At 33.2% G+C, this 24,070-nt stretch overlaps 3 protein-coding genes across 6 annotated transcripts; 2 read left to right on the top strand and 1 right to left on the bottom strand.

The window, feature by feature from the left end:
- Positions 1–772: 772 nt before the first annotated feature.
- LOC25492703 (probable E3 ubiquitin-protein ligase ARI1) lies at positions 773–5,402 on the top strand. 2 transcript variants are annotated; one of them, XM_024782157.2, is made up of 6 exons: positions 773–1,113; positions 1,977–2,286; positions 2,671–3,154; positions 3,438–3,998; positions 4,081–4,217; positions 4,835–5,384. In XM_024782157.2, the coding sequence occupies exons 1-6, from the start codon at positions 973–975 to the stop codon at positions 4,837–4,839; spliced, it is 1,638 nt and encodes a 545-aa protein (XP_024637925.1). In that variant the 5' UTR covers positions 773–972; the 3' UTR covers positions 4,840–5,384. The 2 variants fall into 2 exon arrangements, with proteins under 2 accessions (XP_024637925.1, XP_013456356.1); XM_013600902.3 differs by having other exon boundaries at positions 774–1,113; positions 4,904–5,402.
- A 7,650-nt stretch (positions 5,403–13,052) lies between these two features.
- Positions 13,053–19,108, top strand: LOC25492701 (uncharacterized). 3 transcript variants are annotated; one of them, XM_024781084.2, is made up of 11 exons: positions 13,053–13,431; positions 13,578–13,650; positions 13,805–13,888; positions 15,977–16,060; positions 16,295–16,774; positions 16,862–17,250; positions 17,344–17,443; positions 17,543–17,602; positions 17,683–17,769; positions 17,885–18,013; positions 18,355–19,108. In XM_024781084.2, exons 1-11 carry the CDS (start codon positions 13,364–13,366, stop codon positions 18,655–18,657), a joined length of 1,857 nt encoding a protein of 618 aa, XP_024636852.1. In that variant the 5' UTR covers positions 13,053–13,363; the 3' UTR covers positions 18,658–19,108. The 3 variants fall into 3 exon arrangements, with proteins under 3 accessions (XP_024636852.1, XP_024636853.1, XP_039689904.1); XM_024781085.2 differs by lacking the exons at positions 13,053–13,431; positions 13,578–13,650; positions 13,805–13,888 and adding an exon at positions 14,590–14,792; XM_039833970.1 differs by lacking the exons at positions 13,053–13,431; positions 13,578–13,650; positions 13,805–13,888 and adding an exon at positions 14,925–15,405.
- A 697-nt stretch (positions 19,109–19,805) lies between these two features.
- Positions 19,806–23,428, bottom strand: LOC25492700 (putative pentatricopeptide repeat-containing protein At3g18840). The gene is made up of 2 exons (XM_013600898.3): positions 20,912–23,428; positions 19,806–20,675 (listed from the first exon to the last, which is right to left on the bottom strand). The coding sequence occupies exon 1, from the start codon at positions 23,269–23,271 to the stop codon at positions 21,229–21,231; it is 2,043 nt and encodes a 680-aa protein (XP_013456352.1). The 5' UTR covers positions 23,272–23,428; the 3' UTR covers positions 19,806–20,675; positions 20,912–21,228.
- Positions 23,429–24,070: the final 642 nt, after the last annotated feature.

The following is a 24,070-nucleotide window of genomic DNA, read 5'->3' as shown; positions in this document are numbered from 1 at the left end:
TTTCCCCCGTATCAAATTTGGTTATAAGAATACTATATTTTTCATGTCATTCAAAAAGATAAGAATTTATATTACATGATATTATATTTGTTACATTGTTGGTGTCATTGAAAAAGATAGGTATAGTTTTATTTTAATAAGAAAAAAAAAAAAGTTTAGTTTGTTACAATATGTCTTGTCAAAAAGATATGTATAGTTTATTACTAACAAGTAGTTCTAAAGTAGCATTCAACAACTTTTAACCAAAGCTTATTCAATTCAATTTTATGCACTCTTAAAAAAGTACATTTTTTAGTAAGTATTTAATTGATATTGTGTTTGATCTACATTCTTCTAAAAAATGTAGAGAAGTTGAAAAAAAAAAGTCGGGTCAAATGTACCTAAGAATGATTGATAGACCAAAATGGGAGTTTGGGTTAGAAGTTTAGGTGGACTACGATAACCTTTTAAGCATTATGGAACAAAAACCTTTCCACTTCTCTTATCATTATCATTTTTTATAGATAGAATTAATCTTAAATAATCATAGAAATTAACACACAAATGGAACGAGGTTCGAATCCAGCATCCAGCTTAACAAATAATGTAAGAAAAATAATACCCTAAATCAAAGAAGACAATTATTTATCATAAAAATATACCCTAAAGAAGACAATTATTTATCATATTTTTAAAGGATTAATCATTATAATATATTATTTTGTGAATTAATTGTTTTGATTACTTAGTGATAATATTTTTGATATATAAATATTATTGTTATTATTGTGTTAAGCATAAGAAAGAAAGCAAAGCAAAAGGGAGAGAGTATGTGTTGTGTTGTGTGTGTGTGGTAAGGTAATAACCTTCCCTTCACTTTTCTCGTCGGAATTTTCGTTCTTTCCTTTTACCGATCACACCCCCTCGATCCAATCCAAATAATTAATATAAACCCTAACCCACCTTCTTCTTCTCAATTCACTATTCAATTCGATGGACGACGATTACGCTTCCACCGATGAAGATTATCAATACTCCGATCAAGACGTCGAAGAAGAAGATTCCGTCGGTGAATTCTACGAAAACGCCGACGATTCTATTCAGTTGCCCTCTTCTATTGCTCCCGCTGCTCAGGTTTGTTACTTTAACCTTTCCATTTTCATTCAAACCTTTTTTTTTTTTGTCGATGATTTATTTACATGTGATTTTATGTTTTTGTGACTATTATTTTTTTTTAATGTTATCGTTGTTGTTTGTGATTTTTTTTTTTTGTATTTATTGATGTTATGTTAATGATGAAGTGTGTTATATTAAGAGAGAAAGAGGGTTGATGAAAAGTTTGGAGCTTTGGAATTGATTCGGTTAATTTTTTTGTTGAATTTCTGGATTGTTTTGTATCATCGTTTTTTGGTGAAAATCGGTCAATTTAATCCCTAAACTATATGAGAATCTGTCAATTTAGCCCCAAGTATATGAAATTGACGGGGCTTCATGTTATATTTACTTAGTTTAGAGTCTAAATTGAAGTGACAGTGATGGTTTAGAGACTAAATTGATGGTTTATTCTAGCTGAATTTATTCAAGGAATTTGAGATTTAAATGTTTATTTTTTATTACAATTGAGAATCTCCTATTTTAGTGATTGTAACTTCTTTTGTGTTTATATATAATCTATGGTTATATGTTTTATTGGTGTATATGATAGAGTAGTACGACGTTGTTTGATCCATGTAGACGATCCTCACTTAGTGGGAAAAGGATCGTTTGTTGTTGTTATTGTATGGTTTTATTGAAGGAATTTGAAATTGAAATGTTTCTGTTTTATTACAATTGAGAAGCTCCTAATACTGTGGTTGTAACTTTTGTGTTTTATAACCTATGGTGATCCAGCTTCTAATGGTTAATATTATATTTATTACTTTTTTATGTGAAGTTGAATTGATTGTGTCCTTTCTCTGCACTGACTGTTTTCTGCTGAACTGTTTTGACACTTGCAGGTGATTACGAAGGAATCACTGATAGTTGCACAGAAGGAGGACTTGCGCAGAGTGATGGACATGCTTTCTGTAAGACAAGAACATGCACGCATAATGCTTATTTATCATCGTTGGGATGTGGAAAAATTGTTTGAAGTTTATGTAGAAAAAGGGAAGGCATTTATGTTTGCTCAGGCTGGTGTTAGTGTTGATGAATATCATGACTCTGGCTCGCTGGATAGTGCTATTGTTATGTGTGAAATCTGCATGGACGACATTCCCAGTGATGAAGCAACAAGAATGGACTGTGGTCACTGCTTTTGCAATACATGTTAGTGTTTGTTTTTTTATTCTGTCACTCCTGCCTTTGTTTTATTTTTCTTCAAAATTTCATCGGTAAAAATTACAATTGAATTCTTAATGTTACCCGCTAACATGACAATACGCCATCTTGTGAGAGAGGAAACCACAAAATCAATGGACCGTACATAAATAGTGGTGGGTCTTGCTATAGCTGTGTGTGTCTTACTCTATTGTAACATAATGTCATCTTAGTAGTTAACATAAGAAGATTCATATAACTTATCAAGGTTTTCAAGCGTTAGCCGGATGGCATGGCTTATTTATTTATTTTTTTGATTGGTAATGATCTGCCTTTTTTTACATCCACATGACTGGAAAAAATTACATTAACTTTGGCCGTCTATTTTTACAGGTTGGACACAGCATTTCTTTGTCAAGGTAAACGAGGGTCAAAGTAAACGCATCAGATGCATGGCTCACAAATGCAATTCGATTTGTGATGAAGCTGTTGTAAGAACTTTACTTGGTAGAAAGCACCCTGATATGGCAGAAAAGTATGCACGCTTTCTTCTTGAATCCTACATCGAAGACAATAACAAAGTTAAATGGTGTCCGAGCACGCCACATTGTGGGAATGCAATTCGTGTTGGGGGTGATGATGACTTGTGTGAGGTAGAATGTTCATGTGGTGAACAATTTTGTTTTAAATGCTTGTCAGAAGCACACTCCCCCTGTTCGTGTTTGATGTGGGAGCTCTGGGAAAAGAAGTGTCGAGATGAATCAGAAACTGTTAATTGGATAACTGTTCATACAAAATCCTGTCCAAAGTGCCACAAACCGGTGGAGAAAAATGGTGGTTGTAATTTGGTTAGCTGTATTTGCGGCCAAGCATTTTGGTGAGTATTCCTTCTTGCATTATATATTCTCATCCAACTTGTTCCCGGTCATTACACTTTTCCATGTAATAATTTATGTTTTACTTGGTCATATATATTAATTTAATTTTATGGCGTAATTTGATCCATGTTGCCGTAAAGGCTTGGTTGTTGTTGTTGTTATTATTGTTGTTGTTGTTGTTGTTGTTTTATGTATCATAATATGGATCAGGTGCTGTCTGCAACTGTTAAAGCTAACACGAACTTGTGTTTCCAGTAATAATTTTTCCCATTTTCTTTACAGTTGGTTGTGTGGTGGAGCTACTGGCCGTGATCATACTTGGTCAAGTATAGCTGGTCACAGCTGTGGTCGCTACAAAGAACAAGAGAAATCAGCTGAGCGGGCAAAGAGGGATCTCTATAGGTACATGCATTATCATAACCGGTATAAAGCTCACACAGATTCCTTTAAGCTTGAAAGTAAACTGAAAGATATCATACAAGGGAAGATTTCTATTACGGAAGAAAAACATTCTGGACGAAAAAAAACTGAACTCAATGATTATAGCTGGGTAAATAATGGACTCTTGAGACTTTTCAGATCTAGACGCGTCCTTTCATATTCATATGCGTTTGCATTTTATATGTTTGGAGACGAGCTTTTTAAAGAACAAATGTCAGAAGCTGAAAGGGAAATGAAACAGAACTTATTTGAGGATCAACAGCAGCAGTTAGAGGCAAATGTTGAAAAACTTTCTAAGATTTTGGAGGAGCCTTTCGACACCTTTAAATATGCTAAGCTTATGGAGATAAGGATGCAGATAATAACTCTGTCTGCACTCATTGATGATCTTTGTAAAAAAATGTAAGTGTTGTGCTTTAAATGAGGTTTTAGTACGTATCTGACATTTGAGATTGATGATTGTGAATTTTTATATTGAATGCAGGTATGAGTGCATCGACAATGATTTATTAGATTCTATTAATCTCGGTAGTGTCCACAGTATAGCACCATATAAATCAAAGGGCATAGAGAAGGCTTCAGAGCTTCCGGTTTGTTGGAGCAATAAAGCTGACAATACGGGTAAATGTCTATTGTTGGATTTGGTTTGAATATTGAGCTGAATCGCAACTCCCTTTGCTTCTCTCTTTATGCTGAAATTTTGAGTGTACTAAGCATTCTTCTGACCTGTTATCAGTAACTAATTTGTTTATATGGTATTAACTGTAGTACATCGGTAGTCATTGCTATGTCTCAACACATATACTTTGTGGTCATGTTGGAGTCTCGATATATAGACTAAGATAACTCTGTTAACATATGAAACACTCTCCTTGATTAATATTCCATTACTTGTATTGTTGCATCAATGTGCATATATGTGGGAGATCATAGTTATTTGGGGATCGGTTAGTTTTGGTTATTAACCTTTGATTTCACCGTGATTTTAATAAAACCATTGTTAATTGGGAAGGATCTAATTTTCATGATCGAGTTGTGTATGGATATGAATGAATATATTGCATTGTGGTGCTTATTGAAACTCATTATTTGCTTTATTTGTTGTTATTGTTTTAAGTTAAACTTTTTTCTTCAAAATAGTTGTTGTAACATGAAAAAGTGGTGCCAAATTAATTTATATCTTGAGCTTTCTTATCGTGTTATCATGTCATGAATGTTCTTATATATGTTTTCTTCAGTTTGACTTTGTGGATGCTCAGAAATGTTACTGAGTGAAAAGGATTCTTGTATATATGCTGCAAGCGTAGGTGTAACAGCAGAGCTTAATCAGTCAGAAGAGAGTGGATGTTCTTCTCGTAAGCGTGCCAGAAAAGAAGGTGGCTTTTTTGATCTAAACTTGCCAGCTGAAGTTGTAGACAGAAATTGACTTTGAAGGAGACTTTATATACATCATATAGGCGTACAGGTCTAACATAAATTGCTTTGCTGCTTTTGATGGGATGAATCAACCATTTTGGATTTCACATTCATGCAGTTTACCTGTCTCCCCGAGATATGTTTCCAAAGGACTTCCGTGTTCCTCCTTTTTGCTTGTACATAGCCTTGGGGCATTTATTTACACCAGTAGATTATACAAATGTCTACTGGGGTATCTAGAGGACAATTTTTAGGATAAGTTTTTATTTCTATCTTACTATGGAGTTCAAGTGAAGGTAACTTCGCCAATTTTTCTCTTTTTTGGTAACTTTGACATAATAATTTTCCTTTTTTTTTTTTTTTTGGACTCAATGATATTTCTTTTCTAAACAAATAGCAGTAATCTATATAATATTATATACACAATGACTCGGAGACATAGGTTATCCAAATGGAGGAAAACTTATTGTGATTTTTACGAAATTTCAGAAGACGAATCGGTTTCAGAATACAGCAAATTAACTATAGCATATTTTAGAATGATGAATATGTAACCAGATGATAGCACATCTCACATATGGTGTCATTATAAAGTGGACTATTAATATTCTTTTTAGGATAGTAAGACTATTAGCTTTTATCACAGGGAAAAATATTGAGATAACGTTGTACCATCTTATCCCAGATCGGATTGTAGATTGAGTGCAATTTTCTGGGGTTAGTTGAAGGCAAAACAAGTACACTGGAAAACAGATTGCTAAAGTAACCTGAGTGAGTTCCAATTTTTCATTTAGCAGGACCAAATTGAAACTTCATTTGGCTTCTGCTGTCCTAGTAAGTTGTATGCCGGCGTGTCACAGACAGAATTTTTGTTTGTCCATGTTTTGTTTAGTGTCTATTCCAACTGTCCTTACTTAAATCTCAGGTTTTGCAACTAGATATTTTAAGGTCATTCTTGCCATGTGAAAGGATGTCCATGTGGTTTTCTGAATATTAGAAGGGCAACAGCGATTGTTTTTACTAGACACACGATTTAAAAGAATATTTAAACACACAGATTGTACCAATGGAGCAGTGTAATCAATAATGTTCTGAAGTCCTTTCATATTTGGAATGTTTTGCATTCGTTCCAAGTTTTGCCAATTAAGTTGCGCTTATAATTCCTCTAAAAAATGGTGATTTACATCCAGAAAATCCAACGTTGGACATAAGACATCTTTATAAGGTTTTGTTTAGGAGTTAGAAGGGAAAGGAATTGATGACTTTGAAGGGAATGGAAGAAATGGGATAATAAGAATCTTTCACTTTTTCTCGGAGTATTTTTTAAGAGAGTAGGCTAATTTTTTGTAGAAACAATTTTTGGTGAAACCTGAGTTCATTTTTCATTTTTAACAGACTAAATTAAAAAAAATTAATTTAATATTTTACAAAAATTTAAACAACACACAACAACAACCTCATGTCTGTGGAAATATAAAACAAAATACCTATCTAACTGATATATAAAGCAAATTTTTTATTTTTATTTTGAAGTGAAAATGAAAAGAGTAACAAGAATATATATATTTTTTTTTAACAAGTCAAAGTGGAATTTTATAAATACAAACAATGCAGTCACGAAAGCACAAGTTGTATAAAGCACACGAACACAACATTAGCCAATTCCAAACAAACAAAAGGGTTTGACCACCACTGATGCGTGCCAAAAACAAAGGTAGTTTTTTTAGCTTTCAACCAACCTAAAGACAACATCTTAACCTTGTCTAATAAACTTGGTGAATGGAGTAGACAACGAGTTAGCTTTGTATTAACAAAGAATTTTACTGAATGCAAACATGTTTTTGTTGTTTTCTTTTTATAAATTTCTTCATCCAAAGATAATCTTATTCAAGACGTGTGGACATTAAATATATATACTCTTTCAACCAAAATTCAAATTTTGATTTGCCCTATAGTTAAAGTCTAGGCCCTTCAATCAAACTCAACTACCTTTGATGTTGCAAACATATTTTAAAGTGGGCGATAATATTTTGGAAATTAAACTTCAAAGCTACTCCCTCCGGTCCTTATTATAAGAAAGAATTAATTTTTTTGGTTCATTGTATAAGTGATGTATCTAGTCTATATTTACAATAAAATACATTAATTATTCTATGAATCTAAAAAATCTATTTTTTTTTTATAATAAGGACCGGAGTATTTTTTTATCTTGTTGGAGCAATTGCCCCATCCTCTAAGACATACATCCGCCACATATTGTCCTAACAAGTTAATATTTCTGCATCATCACCAATGTGTATTAATTATAAGGTCTTCATTATGATAAACAATTTTGGCATGACTTTTCATCTTGCAGCAACATTTAGGTTTCCAATTTCTGTTACAGGTTTCCATGCCTTTTGTCTCTCTCAATCTCACACACTAGGGCAGGAAAACACTCTCAGTCGTAGCCAATCTCAATGAAAAGATTCTGTTTTTCTTGTTGAAAGAAACTTCGGTTACTTTCTGACAATCTTATATAAAATGTTACCAACTCCAATATCAATATGCATGCATTGGTTACATATACTATGAAAGGTGCAATAAATTGTTCATGATACACTCTTTAAAAAAATATTATCTCTATAAGATTCTTCTAAAAAATGTCCTTATTAATCTCTGTGCATGTTCCAATTACAAGGTGCTTAATTATTTTCTGCTACAATTTTTTATTTTATTTTATCTAGTTCTATTTGACCTTCTAATAATTTTTAAATGCTAAGAAGATATCTATGCCCTAATCTCTCCTAAAACCAATAATATTAGCTATATTTGCACTAATTTTGAGGTTTTGAAATTAGTAGAATTTTTGTTGGGTTTGGATTATAAAATGAAACAGTTTTCCTAAGCTTTGGTAGAGTTCTGTGTACAAATACTATATTTATATTAAAGCCACAAGTATGTCTGTCAGTTTGCTTTGAAAAATTGATAGTAATTAATGTTTTGGTCCATGAGAGAGGTTAATTTCTAGTTAATTAGTATAGTAATTTTTGTGTTGATCAGTGTCAGTCTCAAAGGGGGAAATTTGAAGCATTTTTTATGGTTTCTAATTATTAGAAGCCCAACGTTACAAAATACTATAATATAATTGCATTGGTTCAGGTTCTCCAGGTTGAACCATGGTACAAGTCAAACAGGAAATTATCAAAATTGAAATGTACTCCCATATTAACACTTGGAAAGTTGCAACTTGCAAGAGCCACAATTGGTTCTATATATCCCTTTACAAATTTGTATGACATTTTTTCAAGCCCAACATCTTGTTTTTCCTTCATTTATTTATGGTCAAGGGGTGAAGTGTTAATTCATGTTTGATTATATGAAATAGAAAAGTTATATTAAAAGATTAAAATTAATTTTGACATGTTTGAGTATTCTCAAGCTGAATTCTCTTGCCTTCTAAATAAAAGTTTGGATTTTAGCCGTCTAACATTATATACGAACATAACTTTGTAACTTTTATGAGGAGAAAGAAATTGTTATCAATAGGGATCAAGTCATGAACCTCCTTCTTAAACTTCTTCAACGTCCCATACATTTGTATTTGTTTTTGCATAGAATATCTATTTCCTACGTTAAGCATTGAATTTCACGTCTCAATTAAGAGGAGTCGTGAAAAGGATAGACTCACAATCTTGATCAAATTCTTTTTCAAATCATGCCGCAGCTGCGCAAGCTCTTCCCACGTGTCATAAATGACCTACGAATAGGAAGAATCATAGAATAAAATGAGAATTTGACATATGTTAAAACATGAAGCTATATAGACAAAATTAAGTCATTTAAAATCAATTTTCACACCTATGTAGAACCATATACTGAAGAGTAAATTTGCCTATGCAAAATGTGTACATATAGTATTAATTAGGCCGACATGCAAATATGTACCTGTTTTTGTAACTACATAGAGACATCATTTTTATTTTAAGGAACATAGAGACATTATTTAATGCTCTTCCCTACGTGTATACTGTATACCACCCTATCAAATAAAAAAGGCATGGTACTTTTTCCCAACCAAAGTCATTGACAATGCATATGTTGGTTGTATCCAAATTTCCCTATGAAATGAAATTAAAAATAAAAAGACATCCCACCTAAACCAGTCAATTCATATCAAAACATATTCTGCTTCTTCCTTTGAAGATAAACTTTCAGCCCTTTTGAGGCTCTCTTTTCTTTATAAGTGCGTCTACCCTTTTTATTCCAATTGACTCTCACTGTATTTTCTTCTTCAAATCTTCCTGGATATGTCGTTAGCATTATCAAGTGGAGGGGTCATAATGCTTTAATTAGGGTACTATATAATATACGCAATGCAAGTTAGTAGTTGGGTTGATGAACTAAAGGACATAGACGAAGATCTAATCGTGGTGTTTTAAGGTTCAAACCCTAGTTAGAAATCAACCTAACTTACTAATTTATACTAATAAACTCTAATCACTTTTATACTCTAACCCTAGTTATTTTATATTTTTTTACCTCGATCTTTACATTTTTTATGTCCACACTCATTGATGTATCATATTGATTTTTGTGTGCCTAAATAACACACATGTAACTATTATGCGGGGAACGGATTGTCTCATGTGGGATTTATCTCCAGTTTTCTCCTGTGACATCTAAACCGTTCATTTAGTTAAATGATAGATCAATGGATAGGAATTAAAACACATGAACGCTTTGCCTTTCTCCCTGTTTTGTTTTACTGTTCGTCTTGGCTATGTCCAGTTTTCTCCTTTTTTTTCCTCACAAACCCACCTCAACCTACTTGTTGAAAAGACCCATCATCGGAAATTGCAACTCCATAATTCTGATCTCCTTCTCCAGTTCGTTTTGTTCTCTACAGTTTGCTTCCCTTTTCTTTTAAAAGTGACTGATTAATTAATTTCTTGTTGATTCTGACTTTATCAATTTAATTTCAGATTTATTTACCTGGGTTGGAATTGTACCAAATTGTTCCACCTTCTTCTCCTACGGAATAACCGACTCGTCGGAGCGATTCCATTTACGGTGCAAAAATTGATTTGGAAGGGGGGTTCTGATTGGTTCATCATCGTTTTGATGGGATAAATTTCTGGCTGGATTTGGAAACTAATTAAAACTACTGCAACTTATTTGTCTGAAAAAAAGCTCATGCAACTTAAAATAATTCTATCACCTAATGTCAAACTATGACAAGTTAATTATACATAAGCAAATTTAAAGAGTTGTTAACTGTTAGTTTGAGGTTGCTCTTCTAACCATGGACAATGGACAGACGACTCAATATTCATCCTATAAATGAAATGATGTCAACCACGGTGCAGGAGACAATGTAATGACGACAAGAAAAATAGAGCACAATAACAATCGACATAGCACAACTTGAATACTGGTGTGGAGACAACGACAACGGTGACGGGGATGGCAATCAAGAAGCATGGCAGTGGTAATAAATGGACTACGGCGACGACGTCGTCAACCAAAGAGCACACAACGGCACCAACAATAGTAGCACGTGACGATGTCAATAGATAGTACACGATGACGACGTCAATCAAGATGATGTTCAACACGTATTCACTGGATCTGTGTTGTTATGGAAGAAGATGAAGTTGTTTCTATTATTTCTACAGAAGCCAGAACGTGAAAAGGGAGAAAAATGAAAATGACACATTGAAATGAATGAAAGGCTGAGATTAGTTAAGGTGTCATTAAAAGGAATGGACGGTTAAGATTATTTCACAGGAGAAAATTTCCACTGGAGTGGATCTCTCCCCTATTATGCATATCTCTTTGACTGTTGTTTATACATTATAGTAATATTCTTTACACGACATGTGACTGACTAGACTAAATACCATGATTGGTGAAAGTTGAAACATGAGCTTTTTGAAGTGAAACAGTTAAGAGTGGGTGATAAAGCTAGTAACAAACGGTTTCACCTTCTATTCTAATTCAACAAATATATGTAATGACATGATGCTAGATAGTCTAATTTAGTAGGTAAATTTGTTTACCTTGTTGGACTTCTTCTAGACCTTTTTACTGACTGAAATAAAAGATAAAATTGTTTGTTTTGTATAAATTTTTATATTTTTGATGGATTTTGTATAACTATTGAGAGGCATGGAAAGAAATTCAAGTGCACGAGTGGATGAGTGTATGCATTATTAAGGTCCATTCTCCAATAAACTGCTAATCACCACTCTGTATTTTTGTCACTTTGTTCCATACTAAAAGGTGAATGTTTCAACTTTTTTGAAAATTTGTTACAAAAAGAGAAAATAAAATAAAATAAAAAATCAAGCTGGTTTTGCTTCTTTTAATGCAGCGTAAAAAATAAGCCCACCCACATAAAGACTTTAAAGTTTGGTGTGACTTTAAACATGCATGTTATGTATTTTTCATCATTGTTGATTGCATGATCTACCATTAGATATATCTCAGTCAGTCTTCATCTTTTTTTGTCATATCCTTCTTCTTCTCTCAACTTATTATAAGCACCAATGGATAATTAAGAGTATTTTTTTGTAAAATTAATTAATTAATTTGCAAGTACTTTCGGTTCGAAGCTATTTTACACATATACATCACATTATTAATATTTCAGTAACTATCTATGCGGTATTATAGTGAGGTTTAATTATCTAAATGTGTAAAAAAGTTTTACATTTGTTAATGCATATAAATTAATCTAAAAAAATCAATGTATTTAGTAAATTGAAAATGAGTTTATATTTTGAGATTATTGAAAATGATCTCTATTCTTGAATACGCTTCAAAGTTTAACTTTAAAGAACTCCCAACATCTCATAATAATTGTCATTTTTTTGTATTTTTTCTATCTCAAAATAATTGTCATTCTAAAATATCAAATGCATATTTATTAATTGTTTCCCACTAATAATACTGTTATTTATTAAATTTCGATATATTTGACTACCCAACTAACAAGATATATTTTTTTTTTTGTAAAATGTTACTAATTTTAAAATTGAAATCAACACAATTAATCATTTTCTAAAAAATCATACATAACCCAAATGTAACAATTAATCTGAGACAGAGGGAGTGGTTGTAAAATTAGTTATTTTTTATTAGAATCAAGATTGGGTGACTAGTACTCTCTTTGTATCATTATAAGTGTCTCAATTGAATTGTGCGTAATTCTTAAGAAAATAATTAATTAGTTGTGTTGATATCAATAATAAAATGAGTTTTTTTATCCACTTGGGTTAGTTTGATGGTATTGACTTGAGATCTGAGAGTGTGCTCCTCCTCAAAGTCTTATGTTCGATTCTTCTCAGTGTTAATTTGGATGAGCTAATTTAGATTCTTTAAAAAAAAATGAGTTTCATATATGAAAATAATAGTAGTTAGTGGAATATTCTCTTTGGCCGTAAAGTACTCATTTGACAAAAAGATAATTGTCCATAAATATAAGCTCATTTCTAAATTACAAGATATATTTAATTTTTTTTATTAAAAAAAAAAACTTTAATTAATACCACCAAGTGTTTTAGAATATGATAAGTCAAAAATACATATTCAAGGGGTGTATTTTAGGTACTAACAACTTTTCTCAATAAAATTTAAAAATTGTAATGTGTGCTTATATTAAGAGACCAAGAAAGTAGTCAAGTATATGTTGATATACAATAAATAAGAATATATTATTTGAAAAAAGTACTTATGTTTCATTAATAATATAAAAAGATAAATAATAGTATGTAATAAGTAATAAATCTTACAAATGAGACACATTCTACAAAAGCTATGACATGATTATTCTTATGTTAATGAAATGCAAAAAGCATAACTTTATCAAAGGCCTAAAAAGGGGTGGGTTAGTTTTATGTGACTAGTCAAAGCAAAAAAAGTCACACTAATTTCCTAGATTGTCAACAGCAGTACAACACAAATATACTTTCATGTAGCCATCTTTTTCTTGTTACCATTATGGTTGAAAATAACATTTACTGACGCATATAAAAAAAGGTGACAATATGTTACTGAGGTTGAAGTTGATATAACTGAATTTTCATTTGATATTTCCAACCACATAACTTTACTCACCTTTCTTTGTGAGAAGTCTCATTCCATCAGAGAGGAGATTCTCCTGTTTGTAAACACAGATTTCTGAAAAATTAATGAATTTTGGATGTATCTTCTATGTTAATTTTGTCACCATTAAACAAACTTGTCAATATCTGGTCTCTTTTGGTTGTCAGCATTTAATGTAGTTTTTGGTGTATTCATGGACATTATTTTGAGCAAATTCTGACTTTACATGCATGAAATAATGTGCACCAATCTCGTTTCAAGCAATGCAAGTTAGGTGCAAGTTAATCATGGACCAAACATGTTCAGTTTCAAGTCACAAGCGATCCAACAGGTTTTTATTTGACAGAACATAATTTGTATACTGTAATTGAACATGCTGTTTTTCCTTTTATAGTATATTTGTATGATTTTCATTTCACCAACTTGTGTTCTTTCTAAACCAAATAATAGTTCTTTAAGATATGCATTATTTGGCAGTGATCCAATGAAATGGAGAATAATGAAAGATGAATTTGTGAACAACAGTGAAGCTTCTTATCAGCCTAAAGTGGTATTGCACTCTCTATTTCTCAGACTGCTTTTCCCTTCTTGCTGCATATTTCTGAGCACTATATGTTGAACATTTTTCTCTTCTCAGAATGGTTTTCAGCTCATAGAAAGACTAACTCTTGGTATTTTTTTTCTTCTTTTTGTTTCATAAAAAGGAACTTGGGAATCTAAAGGAAAATATTGAATCCAAGAAGAGGCAGTACCACAACATGGATCTTCAAAGTTCTTTGACTCAAGAGGTTTGATTTATTGTCTGATTATTTAGCTATTTGTAAACTTATGACAACAAATTCTAGTAGATTTATCCCTGTTATGCATGACTTAGATAATTTTTGAATCAAAGAATGTAGTATTCGTTTTACACTTTTACTTATGGACAAAACTTTTGTTGATTTTCTTAGATGCTTTTTATGCTGTTCTTCACTTACAATATTCATAACTATCCTGCTTTCCTCGGATTCATAATTTTTTTAAAGTTTGTTATAACCACAAAAAAAATGTATTTCTTTGTTCCAAAATAATTGATCTTTTTCCAACAAAAATTTGTCTCACCTTTTAGATTTTCAACAAAACATTAGTTACTTTTTTTTCTTCAATTGTACCATCTAATTAATATTGTTTTCATCACTCTCAATTTAGCATCTTCTACTTTACATTTATAAACTAATCAATACATCAATACATAATCCTGGTGAATTTAACTCTGTTGGTATGGATATTGCATAATATATGCAGTGTCCGGAGTTCGAATCTAGACACCTCACTTATTCAATTTAAAAAGGTGAATTTCTAGTCAATAGACTATTTGACAAAAAAAAAAATACATCAATACATGTTAAAGATACTTTAATAAAATTATTCAAAAAAAATAATTGAATTGAAAGTTAAGTGTGTTGCTTTGGAATTTATTCGTTCGATCTTCATCATGTTCATCATCATCTTCTTCTTGTTCGTGTCATTGCACCGATTCCCCAACAAAAGTTCTAACAGTAACTTGTGGTGTGATATGATCTTGAACTTTCACCTCTAAACTAGTAACGCTTCGCCTTTTCCTAAAATTACATTTCATATGTTATGTCTTGCTTCTGCTTAGGCGGAAGTCGTACGTTTATAAGACTTGTCTTCAAGTCTCCAACCTCCCATGTAATTCCTCCCTCGACTCTCCAAGTAGAACTATATCATCTTGAAGTAGGAATATGGCTCGCTGGGGCTATACTCTCCTAACATTTACATGGAACTACAATTTTTCTCTGTTTTTTAAAGTTTATCGAGTCTAATTAAGACTTATATTTTATTTCACAAAAACTTATAATCTGATTTTTCTTGTTACCATGATGGTTGTAAATAACATTTACTGACATATATTTCTTGTTACAGCGTGTTATTGAGTTTGAAGTTGCTATAACTAAGTTCTCATTTGATACTCCCCCAACAACCAAACTTTACTCACCTTTCTGTGTGAGAAGTCTCATTCCATCGGAGAGGAGATTCTCCTGTCTGTTTGTAAAGATGGATTGCTTGAAATTTAATCCATTTTGGATGTATCTTACATGTTAAATTTGTCACTGTTAAACAAACTTGTCAATATCTGGTCCTTTTTGGCTGTCACCATTTAATGTAGTTTTTGGTGTATTCATGAACATTATTATTATTTTAAGAAAATCTTGACATTACATGCATGAAATAATGTGTTACGAATCTGGTTAGCAATGCAACTCAATCATGGACCAAACATGTTCAGTTTCCCCCCCAACAGGTTTTTGTTGACAGAACAGAATTTATATACTATAATTGAACATTATGTCTTTCCTTTTCTAGTATATTTTTGTCTGATTTTTATTTCTCCAAATTTATGTCATTATAATTTATAATATAGAGAATCTTCATTTCACATGAACCCTAACAACACATTAACAGTTAGTAGTTTCTCACATATAATCAGTACTTTGGAAATCGACAGTTTTATAAAACGAAGGTTCTGTTATTATACTATTTTCATCTAGGTTTAATCAATCTGTTGGTCCCTGTACTATTTAGGAATTTTTAAATAGGTCGCTAAACTAAAAAAAAGTGTGCAATCAGATCACCTAGTTATGTTACATATCAGCCTAAAGCGGTATTGCATCGCTATCTCTCTCGGACTGCTTTTTCCTTCTTGGTGCATATTTCTGAGCACTACATAGGAACATTTTTCTTTCATTAATTTTCTTCGATTTTTGTCTCTTCTCATAAAAGAATGACTTTCAGCTCAGAAGTGAATATTTGTGTGTCTGTTATGATAAATACTACACAGAAGTCTAACTCTTGGCATTTTTTTTCATAAAAAGGAACTGGGGAATCTAAAGCAAAGCATTGAATCCAAGAAGAAGCAAAACAACAACATGGATCTTCAAAGCTCTTTGACTCAAGAGGTACACAGTATGATTGATTGTCTTATTATTTAGCTATTTGTAAACTTATAACTACAAATTCAAGTAGGTTTGTCCTAGATAGTCTAGAATCAAAGAATGCAGTACTCATTTTACATGTTTACTTATGGACAAAATTCAAGTAAATTTCCTTAGATATTTGATTTGCTGTTCTTTCCTTAATATGTTCGTAACTGTCACGATTTCCTCAAACCCATAATTTTCTCTACATTTTAGGCTGCAAAGGAACTGATAAAGGAAATTGGAATATTAGAACTAGAAGTCGTGTATTTGGAACAATATCTGCTCTCTTTATATCGAAAAAGATTTAACGAACACATTTCTTCACTATCAACCAAGGAAAGAAGATTGGAATCAGCTTCATACATTAACAAGAGTACTTCTGCATTAAGTGGCAATGATTCTATCCCTGACATTCACAAAGGAGCTTCTGTAGTACCTCCCAGTGGTGCTTTATCTGACAAAGAAGTTTCAGTTCCATGCTCAAGCGAAATCATTTCAACAAGTGATCAAGGTGGTTTACAACTCAAGGAATGCAATAACCAGTTAGAACCAGAATCTGTTTTAGACTCTAGCATTCATCGGTGTTACTCCGCACTATCTCAACAAACAGCTTGCTCAATTGAAGCTTCTTCTGAGAACATTAAGACCAAAGCTGCAGACTCTTACCATTCTCTACCATTATTTATGCTAGAGGTAAGTACAAAAACAAGAGAACTTGTTACGTTTTTATGTTTCATTTACAGACCTCTAATATCTAGCTTTCGAATTATATATCACCAGCAAACTCAGTGTGCTAAATCCCACTCAACTAGCCTAGCAGAACAATTTGGGAATAGCTACACTGATAATGATGTAGAGACACCAAATTGGCTTTGTGAGGAGATGATCAAGTGCATATCAGCAATATATTGTGAACTTACAGAGTCGCCTTTTCTCTGTCGTAAAAATGCTTTGTCACCCGGTTATGAGGTACCTTCAAAGAACCAGGGTAGTAAGTGGGGATCACAATGGAAGAAGAATTCAATATTCAATTTAAACTCCAGTAACCATTTCCATGTCAAAGGGTCAAAAAAATTAAGCGGACCTTATTGTTCAATGATAAGAATTCAGAAATTGTGCACAGATAAAGAGAAATTAAAAGAAATTGAGTACATGCTGCGCAGATTTAGGTGATCCTTTGTATATTGCTTAATCTTTTATACCATGTGGTTTAATTCAAATTCAAAAGAGATGGAACAACTTCATATCTTATAGTTTTGCAGGTCACTTGTTTCTCGGCTGGAAGAAATTAATCCTCGAAATATGAAACACGAAGAAAAGCTAGCCTTTTGGATTAATGTGCACAACACTTTAGTAATGCATGTAAATTTTCTAAATTTCTATCCTGGTTTTTTTCTCATGTAAGTTATTTCTCAAAATCTAGAAAATATTCCTATAATCTCTGTTGTCTGTCCTCCACAGGCCTTGTTAGTTTACGGAATTTCACCGAACAATGTCAAAAGAATGTCTTCAGTACTTAAAGTAAGTTAGTCGTCATTCATAAAATTCAAAACAGTTGATAAGAATGAATTTTTGCTAAAACAAGCTAGTGGATATTTCAGGCTGCATATGACATTGGGGGTCATAATGTAAGTGTAGAAATGATACAGAACTTCATTCTAGGATGCAGTTTGCCTCGTCCAGGACAAGTAAATATGAATTCCAGAAACTTTCACACATAGTGTACATTTCATTCTGTATAGAAAAAATAGAGTTTAGCTAATATCAAATCCTATTGCTCTTACACCTTTCCTCTTCTCGCAGTGGCTGCGGCTGTGGTTTCCTTCAAAGACAAAACCAAAGATCAGAGATGTAAGAAATGGATATGCTATACGTCATCTAGAACCTTTATTACTATTTGCTCTTAGCACAGGAAGCCATTCTGATCCTGCGGTATACTTCTGGTCCTTCTGTTATTATTTACGAATTTGTCTATGTAGAAGGACATGTACAAACTTTCATTTTGTTGTTTCCAAATACCAAATTAAAATAACAAAAAATCACTTTCAAATATTTAGATACCAAGTTAAAATATTGTCTGAATATAACGAATTAAAGAAAATAAACTTTTCAATTAATTCTGGCATACAAAGTTACATCTTTCTTAGTTTGAGGTTGTATTGAATATAATTTCATGCTAGATGTATATCTACACAGCCCCCTTCCCTAAAGAAATAATTTTAGTTTGGCAGCTTTCACTGAATCTCAGTTACGCTTGGTTGTAACTATTGCAGGTACGTTTGTACACACCCAAGAGAGTCTTAGAGGAGCTACAATCTGCGAAAGAAGAATACATTCAGTCCAACATCGCAATAACCAAGGAACATAAAATAATTCTACCAAAGATAGTTGATTCCTTTGCAAAAAGTTCAGGTCTAGGAGCATCTGATTTAGCGGAGATGGTTATGCCTCATATACATGAGTCTCAAAGGAAAAGCGTCCATGAGTTTCAATCAAAGACAAACTGGAAAGGAATTGAATTAACCCCTCATGACTTCACTTTCCATTACCTGCTTTCAAAGGAATTAGCTTGGTAATTTTATGCCTCGGTACGATACATGAATTTGTGTACATGGAGGGCATAATTGTCGGTCTATCCATATCTATACTAGAATTATATTTGATAGTAAGCACTGGTGTACTATGCAAGAAGAAAATGTGTCTGGCTCAAAGCATAACCGGTAAATAATAATTGTCTGCCAATGGCAACACTTCAGGTGAGGGAAGGGAGCAGAGAGTGATGTTACAACAGATAGCAAAGCAACAATCTGGAAGTTTTGGGAGCCTCCAGGACTTCATTATTGTTACTGAATTTTGGAAGCTTGAGTTTAAGTATTTTACTATTGCTAGATTGTTTTTCACTTTATGGATGTATATTTTTACCTCAACATCTTGCTTTGGCCAATCGATCAATCCTAAATACTGTTTTACTGTGTGTCTGCTCAGTGGAAATGCAATGAAACGCATTCTTGTGTCTTTTTTGTCATACATCATGAGAACGTCAATATGGGAGAATCATGAAGAGTACAAAAAGAAACAGCTACTCCTAAAATTTCTCAAACTTTTCTTGCTCTTACAAATTTTAGCAATCTAGTTAAAACCATGTTTTTTGATTTATTTTGATACGGAATCAGTACATTTCCATCTAGATTAAAATAAAGAAGCAGATATAAAGTACTAAATTATTAATTAATGACAAATGTAACAAGAAAATGTATCATAAATATCTCCAGAAACATGTATTTTTTTCACAAATCACAAGTCCTTCAGAAACATGTATAGATGAAGAATTCATGGCTTGACATTGTGGGTGGTATCTGAAACGCTATACCTGCAGAACATCTTACAAGCAACAGAAGGCCAGAAGAATAGCACAGCAGCAGCAACAAAATGGTAAAATCAACCAACAACAAGAATCAAGGAGCTGTCTTTTTCCTGGATCCTCAATGTGCTTGTAAACATACCCACCAATAAGAATTCAGGGTGTTGTGAATTCGGACAAAATCACACCAATGAATAACAAAGATGTGTGGAGCAAAGGAAGTGGTAATCAATAGATAAAGTGTCTCCAAGCAACAACAACAAAAACAGACCTAAATCTAAGTGTAGAGCAACACCACAAGCATAATCAAAGCAATAAAGATAAGCAATGAAAGAAAGGAATAAACACACCAAGATTGTTGACTCAGTTCGGTCCAATATGACCTAATATGGGGAAGAGAGCGGCCCTCCAATCCACTATGATGAAAGTGTTACAAGAAATTAGCTTATAAGCTTACACAAGAACAAGACCTAATTCCTACCCATTTTGTGTCACCCACACTCTCAATGAATCCTAAGAGAAAAACACAAAAGGAAGTTTTTTGATCCTTCCAATGGTGAAATCTCACTACTCAAGGTGTTTACAATGTTTCCCAACCCAAGAGATCCTCACTACAAAGACACTCAACCCTAAAGTTACCTTCTTTGTAATCCAAGTTTCTCTCTCTAAAAGCTCTCCTTCAAAATCTGCAAAGAAACACTTATATAGAAGTCTTCAACTGTCAAAATCGTGTCACGTTTGTCCAAATCGTGACACGATTGATGCGTACGACCCAAGGTACGACCAACCTTATCCTGAAAACATGCCCAGCAAGTTGAAAATCGTGTCACGTTTTTCCCAAAATCGTGACACGATTGAGCACCCTGAAAAGCCATGCTCACTGCCTGGAAATCGTGACACGTTGATGAAATCGTGTCACGATTTCTCTGTTCTCCCAAAACACAGGGCATACTTCTATGTTGCAACTTGCATGCTCAAAATCACTCACAGCAGCACCAACTTGCTTAAAGGTGGATACACCAAAACTTTCATAAGTTCATAATTATTGAGCGTTGGTCCTTCTCCATGTTCCATATGTCACCAAATATGAAATATTGTCGATCATATAGGCTGGAGAACACCTTTTCTGACTTGAATCAGTGCCTTCACAGAACTTATAATCTAACGACCCTTCACTTCTAAAGGAATAAGACAATTTTTCCAAATGTGTCTCCGTAAAAGTTTGCATGGCTCCTGATAGTCAAATTATAGCTCATCTTGTCAGCTTACTGTTCTATGTTTCTGTTTACAACATTTGCAACTATATAGGTAATAGAAGACAACAATACTGCACAATAACATGCATGTTTAATTATTCATTCATACAATACAAGTAGCTAATTACACAAAGATGCGATGGGTCATGAACTGGATATCTATGAGTAAAGGCTATAATGCTATATGTATAATAAAGAAGACATGGCAGCTACCTGGCAGTTTATCGTGATTGCTTCAGTGTCTACCTTTAGGTTGGTTTAAAGATGTAAGAGTCTCCACTTCTCAAAACTTTCTTAGCTCCTTTCCCTTTGTTAGTTCATGAAGCAGTAAAGCCATCCAATCACTTTCATAGTAGTACTAGGACCCCGATGGACAACATATTTAATATTCAATTCTTCTCTACAATGGTATCCATAACCATAAGCATGCTGCATTGAATGGTGATCTTATGATTCCCGCAAGGGAGAATAATTTATTTTAAAATGTGTCGTATTGACTAGTTGAGTATCAAAATACGTCTACAAGAAAATCACCCCAAAATTTCATGAAGTTGCTTCACTTCTTTCCAATTCAAGCATAACAAAGTTGAATATATTGCATCTGCTTTTGCATGAGATGTATCACCAGAAGTAAATGCATGAATACCATTTTCCACATATATCCAACTGCAACCAGTAAGCTTTTTAGCCTCCTTCACTCTCATTTTCTTCCTTATTCTTCCCATCTCATTCCAATTTCCCTCAGAAGCATAAACATTGGCCAATTGCACACACCGAGACCCAGTATCAGCCCCAATTTTTAGTAGTTCCTCTTCTGCTTTGTTGACAAGTGATGTATTGTTGTTTATCTGACAAGCATTAAGAAATGCTCCCCAAATTGTAGCATCTATCTGAATGGGAATCTTCCTCATAAATTCTAATGCCTTTTCTAGTTGATTAGCCCTTCCATACATATCAACCATACATGCATAGTGGTTTATCTCAGGCAATACACTGTAATCTTCCATAGAAATGAAAAAAATTTCTCCTTGTTCTACTAGTCCACGGTGCCGACAAGCAGATAGAAGTGCTACAAAAGTGACTGCATCTGGCTTGACATTTTTCTTCAACATGTCGTGAAAAAGCTGAATAGCTTTATTTTCAAAACCATGATGAGCATAACCAGCTATCATGACATTATATAAGATCACATCTCTATCCCTATCAGTCATTAGTTGGAAGCTTTTCTCGGCATACATAATATTACCACATTTTGAGTACATATCAACCATAGCACTCAACAATTTTTTATCCATCTTAAGTCTCATTCTCAAGATGTAAGTATGAATCTGCTTTCCCAAACTAAGGGTGGCTTGTGTCGCGCAAGCACCAAGCACCCTGATGATGATCATTGCATCAGGAATTAGCTCTTCTCTAGTTACAAACTTTCTGAAAAGTTTGAAGACTTCTTCACACTGTTGCGATTTGGCATATCCAGAACATAGAGCTGTCCAGACAACAGAGTTTCTTTCCAATAGAGAATCAAAAAGCCTTTGGGCTTTCATCATCTCGCCTTGAGATGAATAGCCTACAATCAATGAGGAAACTGCAAATTGGCTTTTAATCCCAATTCCTGCATACACCAACTCCGCATACCGAATATTCCCACATTTACAGTATAAGTCTACGATGCCGCTGCTAATGAATTGATTTGAATTGTAATCATTTTTCAACACCCACGCATGGACACACTTGCCAAGTTTCAAATGTTTTAGGCCAGAGCAAACACTTAAAACACTTGCTAAAGTATGTTCATCAAACCTAACACCTCTTTCAGTCATCTTAACAAACAAGGCAAGTGCTTTATCCATATAACCATTCTGGGCATATCCTGCAATCAACGTATTCCAAGACACAGTATCATTCAATTCATGATTTTTCCAAAACACATTCAAAGCCATGTCCATCTCTCCTTCCCTACAACAGGCAGCAACCATCGCATTCTTCGAAACCAAGTCTACCACCCCATCAAAACCACTAACCACACTGCACGCATCACGAAACAAACCACATTTAGAGTACATATTAATCAAAGAACTCGATGCAAACTTGCTTAAATCACTCGCAGTTTTCACCATATACGAATGCATCTGCTTCCCATAACACACTAGACGTAACTTAGCACTAAAGTTAACCATCGTCGTGAGACTGAACTCATCAATCCCAATCATATCACGTGCAGATTGCATTTTATCAAACAAATCAACCGCCTCAGTCTCATACCCGTCCGCACCAACATAAGCCGACAACATGGAATTATAAGAAACCAAATCTCTATCAACGGCAGAGTCAAAAACCGCTCGTGCTTGTGTCAAGTTTTGTGCTTTTATGTAAGCCATAATAAGGGCATTCCAAGAGTATGCATTTGGGTGGGGAATTTCATCGAACAGTTTGTGGGCATCTTTTAAAAGACCATGTTTGGAATAAAGGTGAATGAGTTGATTACAAGTGAAAATACTTGATGTGAAACCAGATTTTATTGCTTGAACATGGTCACGGTATACAACTAAATCTCTCACTATTATAGACCTCATTGATATTGCAATCTATGGCAATGGCTATTGCTTAAGATTAAAAACACCAATTGTAAATAAGAATTTAATTGGCCATAACGGTTACCCTAGAAAGTCTATAAAATGGCAAGTATATGTGCTCTCGATTCCAATCATATAAGCGTTTTAAGATTTGATTATGTGTAAAATTTTATTATAATAATAAGAGTTTTTCTATTTACATCCCATCTGGTTACACCCAAATTTTCTTAAATTTTTTTTATAATACTAAAATTGCCCTTTTATATAAATTTTCTTAAAACTCTAATTTACCCTCTTTCACCCCACAAAGCGATCGATCAAACAATTTGATGTTCAATATCAGTCTCCATGAAAATTAAAGAGTGAATCAAAATATTTTTCATCCATACTCAATTGGATATAAGTAAGTGAATTTCTTCTTCTATTTGCTAGTTTCAATTTTTTTCCTTCAACTGCAATGATGCACTGTACGATTACGGTTTTAATTTACATTGGCAAGGTTAACTTAAATTCAGTTTAAGTAGGTTCATGTAAATTCAGTTTAAGTAGGTTCATGTAAAAGTTTACATGAACCTACTTAAACTGAGTTTACATGAACCTACTTAAACTGAGTTTACATGAACCTACTTAAACTGAGTTTACATGAACCTACTTAAATTGAGTTAACATGAACCTACTTAAACTGATTTTACAAAATCGCAGAACTGTGAATCGCAGAACAAGGAAAACACAAAATCAGAACTGAGAACCCATAACAAGAAAAACACAATCGATTGAAGAACAACACTTGCTAACCTGA

The sequence above is a fragment of the Medicago truncatula genome, chromosome 4 (genome assembly GCF_003473485.1).
Source record: "Medicago truncatula cultivar Jemalong A17 chromosome 4, MtrunA17r5.0-ANR, whole genome shotgun sequence".
Classification (NCBI taxonomy): domain Eukaryota; kingdom Viridiplantae; phylum Streptophyta; class Magnoliopsida; order Fabales; family Fabaceae; genus Medicago; species Medicago truncatula.
Note: the sequence above shows the minus strand (reverse complement) of the source record. Positions and strands in the feature narration are given on the sequence as shown.